At 48.9% G+C, this 5,550-nt stretch overlaps 1 protein-coding gene across 1 annotated transcript in view; it reads right to left on the bottom strand.

Moving 5' to 3' along the window:
• Positions 1 to 4,757, bottom strand: part of T265_05064 (hypothetical protein) — a gene marked incomplete at both ends in the record, with an annotated part of 36,348 nt that extends 31,591 nt beyond the window's left edge. Inside the window, 5 exons of the mRNA XM_009169975.1 lie at positions 231 to 901; positions 944 to 1,076; positions 4,220 to 4,348; positions 4,391 to 4,489; positions 4,527 to 4,757. Coding sequence (XP_009168239.1) covers positions 231 to 901; positions 944 to 1,076; positions 4,220 to 4,348; positions 4,391 to 4,489; positions 4,527 to 4,757 — 1,263 coding nt within the window. The remainder of the gene's footprint in view (positions 1 to 230; positions 902 to 943; positions 1,077 to 4,219; positions 4,349 to 4,390; positions 4,490 to 4,526) is intronic.
• Between the last annotated feature and the right edge of the window lie 793 nt (positions 4,758 to 5,550).

Genomic DNA, 5,550 nt, shown 5'->3' with positions numbered 1-5,550 from the left:
GACCCTCGCCACCGATAACTGACGGCGATGTGGTCTATTTGGATTCGGCGCTGGTTTGATGGTCGGCACCACGTCGTCAAGCGATGTCCGCTGTTCCGGAAGTTCGGACTGCAAAGGAACTGCCTGTGATCGGCACACATCTGAAGTAGGTAGTCTCCGTTGTCCGTGCGTCTAGTGTCCAAACCAAGACGACTACCCAATCGGGCCTCAGCAGCGCTTAGTCTACCTACCTGGGCGTTCATATTACCAGCAACCACAACGATATCTGAGCTTTTAGCCTGTTGTAGAAGGGCACCTAGAGCGTCATAGAAACTGTCCTTGGCAGATTCAGAGCTACAGTCAGTTGGGGCGTAAGCAGAAACAATAAACAAGGTGCGATGAACCTCACTTCCTCTAGATTCTCTCACCGATGTTGCCAAACGAACCGCACAGAGGCGACTGTCAACGGGTATCCAATCAAGCAGAGACGCTTTCGCTCGTTCGCTCAATACAATACCCACCCCAGCATATCCAGCTGCAGCGGCCTCTGCATCACCAGAGGTGCGCAGTCGGAACCTGGAAGAGAGCGAGGGGGCAGTCAGTTCGATTACAGTACTTGCGTCCTGCGTCCTTGTTTCTGACAGACAACATACATCAATACAGGGGGAATCCAACGTACGCGCAAGAGCCACCTGTTGACCTGCTTGCTTCAGTGTGCGAACATTGAAAGTGGCTAAATAGACAGGCTTCCGGGGTTTGAAAACAGACTTCGAAGTGTTTAGGGTTGTAACTGAGCTCGGACGTGTAGAAGCTGCAGCCGAGTGTGATGCAGGGCGAGCAAAACGGTCAGTCCTAGAGCTGACACCTGCGGATAAAGTATTCAAATTTGGGCGGGGGAGGGCGGAAGACGGAAAACGTGAAACTGAAAGAAGGGAGGCGTCAGCAGTAGCATGTTTTCGCTTACCCGCCCTGCTGTATGCAGCAAGTAAGGCGACCCGGCTGATGGCACCACGCGACGGCTGATGTGGCATTAGAGTATTGTTAGTTGTGTAGGTCATGGTTGTACGAGGGCTGGGATACTGCCAGGGCGCCCACACCTAGACAGGAGGACGATTAGGGTCCTCAACCAAAGCCTTTGGCTCAAAAGCCTAACCGCAAAGCAGCGGTGTTTGGCGGGGAAGCGCAAATGCATTACCTTTTCTACGGAACAAGTCGCCATACATGTTCCAACCCCCAACCTGGAGGGCCAGGAGACTGTGTTCGTCAGACCTCTAACCATTGACCAACCTGGTATGAGACTCTGCGAGTGTCGCGCGGACACCCCCAAGTATAGCTCAATGGGTCTCCGAGGTACACAAACCGCCACACCATGGCAAAGTCCAGTCTCTTCGTGACAAGGTCGCGAGGTCGAAAGCACATGACTTGGCAGGAAGGCATGAAAGAGATCACGAAGAGTTGGGGTACTCGTGACCCAATTTGTGCTTGGCTGAAGATGTTGCAAGAAATGACGGCTAATCGATGTCAGTGGCGTTCGTGCTGTCAGTCTTTCCCAGATTGTCTGATTGAGTGGCTGGAGGCGTAGACACCTCAGAATGCTTGACATAGGCCAGCAATAGGTCCCCACCCTCACCCACTCCTTCTCGTACGACAGTGAAGCATCGGTGTCAACAGTGATGTTGCTGTCTTTGATGATGATGATGATGATGACCACTCGATGTGAGGAACTCAGGCGAGAGCTCTTGCACGTCCGCGGGAATTGGTGCCCTTAGAAGGATCAGGAATTTATGGGGGACACCAGTGCTCCACAGTGAGTGCCATAGTGTCTGACGGCTCACATAGTCAAAGGCCGCTTTCGATTTAAGGAGGGTAACCCTTGTTGATCATTGTTCCAGGATCTGCCGGAGGGTGAAAATGTGGTCGATGCATCCCCTCAGAGGACGAAACCCAGCATTGTTCTGATAAAACTGCCTCTCCCTGTGTCCAGTCGACCTTTAAAGGATAAGATCAGAGAGCCATAGCTGCCGGGCGAATGCCATGGTGACTTTCACACTGCGTCCTTGTAACTACCGATGTGCCCGATTTTTCGGGCCCTCAAGGGTGACCGCCAAGTCCAGGGTGAAAACCTTGTAGATCTGCAGTATGCAGACGATCATGTCCCGTCAATAAGAGAGCGGATCCTTCCGTGGTACGACAGTGTATGTGCCTCCGTGACCCGTTGACCTATAGTGCTTGGTGTCCGTACCGGGTTGGTCGGTAATGAGAGCAACAGTCTCCTCCCCCCCCCCCCCCCAAGTTTGGGAGTTGGAACATGTGCGGTGACGTGTACTCTAAAAAAGATTTGCTGGCATTTCCAGCCAAACTCCACTGCCTTGTGGCCAGGCTCTTGAGCCAAAAGCCTTTATCGAGAACTGTACTCGTCCTTCTGTTCAGATCTGGACACCCTGTGGTATCCCAAACCACGTACAATAATGATTCCTGCAACTAACAATACTGTCACGCCACATCGGTCGTCACGAAATGACTGGACCTTATCGCGGTGTGCACCACGCTGGGAAAGATACTTTCTATCCGGAGTTATCCGGGCTTATTTCCCGAGCAAGCAGCACTAACATTGTGCCCCCTGCGGGCAATAGGAATGCTCAAGTCGGTCGTCTGAGCTCCTTCGAATCACATCTCAGCGGTCGATTGAGGATCGATGCACGTCGCACAGACAACGGAGAGCTTCTGCAATTGTGTGCTGATTATCAGCTGTTTCTGGCCAGCATGAATGTTCAGCATAAACGTTCGAATCACATAACCTGGCGGCCACCAACTGCGAATCAGTCGTGGACCCATCTGGATCACGTGGCCACCGGTAGAGGGCTATAATTCAAAACTACCGTTACTTCTGGGGTACACAACTCGATTCCGATCACGCCGTGATGGATGCACGCCTGAAAGTTCGTTTCCTTCATGTCCTCAAGTGAGCAAAAACATGCCAATCCACCATCCTTCGTTGAAGAAAAGTGGTTAAGAGCGCTGAACAATTCACAGTCGAACGCGTTCCAGGATTGCGAGTCGTGTACACACAACGTTGATATAATTGAAGTGCGAAAATGTGGTTGATGCAGCCACTACCCGGTCAAAATCCCACTTGATGTTCCTGGGTCAATATTTTGTGTGCCACCGTAAGACGGCGCAGAAACAAACGACACCAGGAGGCTTCTTACAGTGTGAATCAAACTGACTCTTCCCTGTGGTGGCTACATTTACTTCAAATCCTTTTTTGAAGATGGACGGTATTGTGGACTCAAGAGTTATTTGAGATGGCTTGTCTCTCTTAGCTGGATACAACCAAGCTAGACTTGCACGGCCTGAAGATACCACCGCCATTATTATTATTATTATTATTATTATTACCGACATGACATTAATGTTCTACATTAATGGTTCGCTGCCGTACGGTGCCATCGCCGTTCTTGCACAGAGCAGGTGACATTATACCGGGCAAAGTGGTGAGACGTTTCATAATTTCTGCTGGGTGTTCTATAGTAAGTAGACTGTTTACGATCATAATGTACACGTCGTGGTTTAAGGAATCCCAGTAAAACGATCTCATTGGTTTCTTCCGCGAACTAATGGTTTCGGCGAAGAATTCCATACGTTAGCTATGAGTTTTATGCCGACCAGCAGGTACTGGCTGCGAAACCCGTACGTGTCATTTCAAATGCTAACTCATTCACCTCGTAAAAATGTGTCTGATATGACCATTTCTTGCAAAAACACGGTAGAAGTCACTGAAAGTATCTGTGAGTGGCGCTTAGAATGTGTCTGAAAGCGATTTAGAACAGAGTTCGAGATATCGAGAATGAACAACACGTGAATCATCATCATGACCGGAAGGTCCGTGGTTCGAACCCGACCTCTGCCTATCGACTTCTACTCTCTTGGCAAGGGAGACCTGGCAGTATCCCACCCCTCATGCTTCCTTTTGGTGGCATGGCAGCTAGGCACCCAAAGGGTGTTGCAGCTGAAAGTTTACCGTAATTAGCTGTGGTACCTTGAATACTTTTAACGTGGAGGCCGGTTAATATTTTGTCCAAATTACAAAAATGATGGGCGACGAACGACCTCATATGGAATTACTACTTAGCAGGTTCAGGCTAGCTTCGGGCGAGGTAGCTGACAGGTCAAGTGACTTACAGACCTAGGAAGAAATGGGAACAACTTGCACCTTGAGGTATACATTTGTTAGACTTACTGAAAAACCGCGCAACACTGAAGAGGAAATGATATGTAAGACGGAACGGTTCGAAAAGTAGTAGCAACGCCCACCACCATCCACGGGGTTGGCTGTCGGCAACTCGCAGCACACGCTGATTAGGCGGCACTAGATTAACCTAAGGAAATATAGTAAACCGTGGAAAATTACTGAAGGAAGTGGATTCTCCGTCCTGACATTACCGCGACGGCGCACATGGGGGAGTTCTTCTAAGGGGTCGGGGAGTCCAAGGGCTTTATTTACAGCGCGCTGAAATAAGGAAAATAGTGAGCTGTGTCAATCTTACTTCCAAATCCCAGCTGCATTCTTCCAAGAGACTATGAGCAGCGGCCCGATCAAGCGAACCAGATATTTCTTGTAGATGTTGTATGCTTTCATTCTGCTCAGTGGTCAGAGAGCTGTCGGTGTTTTCTCCGTTGGCTCCATACGCTTCTTCACCCTCAGACATCAGCTGATTAGCGTAGGGACCGCAGTGGCGCGGACCGTCGGCGGAGCGCGTGCAACCCAACACACTCATTCCGACGGTGAGGCACGGCAGGTACACTGATTTCCCAAATAGTATTGCACACCGTAGGCAATGAGACCCATTGACGGTTGATATCTCAAATGAGGCACAACAACCTCGAATAACTCGACGTGGCTTGAGCAGTACTTTTGAAATTTGGTGGCTTCGTCGCAGACCTCTTCGGGTTCCTTGGTCGCACAATGCTTTTAACTGCAAAACCTTTGCGCTAGAATGAAATTTTTTGCGCCAAAATGCTTCATTTTGTTGCACATTTGAGTGAACCGAAAATCACCGAAATCTACGTTCATTTTCGCGACTCACAAAATTCCACTTTCCAGTGGTGTAGTGTCTGTAATCCGTTGTCACATTTACCATTCTTCCTGAACTTAAACCATACTTTGTAACTATCGTTCACATTGTATCATGACGTTTGTTTTAATGTTACGAATACGCAATTTTTCGGTGCGACCTGTTGACCTCTTGCTGAAAGAGCGTATTTACGCTCCGTTGAACTGTTTGTTGACTGCTGAATCAGTGGGACTAAATCTCTGTGTTTGTGTCAACTGTTGAACGTCACAATAAATCCCTGTGACATTTTTTAGCCGTGAATAATTTTCCTACCGTGGAATATATCACGCACGCGGAACCATCTGTGGGAAATTCCGACAAGTGAATATTTCCTTTCACAGCTAGTTACTGCGTTTGGATAGGTGTAGTGGACTATTGGATCTACACATTCGTGAGTCCCCCATTTGACTACTCATTCTTTTCCTATTGTGATTTTGTGATTTTGTATTGGTTACTT

This window comes from Opisthorchis viverrini, assembly GCF_000715545.1.
Source record: "Opisthorchis viverrini unplaced genomic scaffold opera_v5_87, whole genome shotgun sequence".
In the NCBI taxonomy this organism is placed as follows: domain Eukaryota; kingdom Metazoa; phylum Platyhelminthes; class Trematoda; order Opisthorchiida; family Opisthorchiidae; genus Opisthorchis; species Opisthorchis viverrini.
Note: the sequence above shows the minus strand (reverse complement) of the source record. Positions and strands in the feature narration are given on the sequence as shown.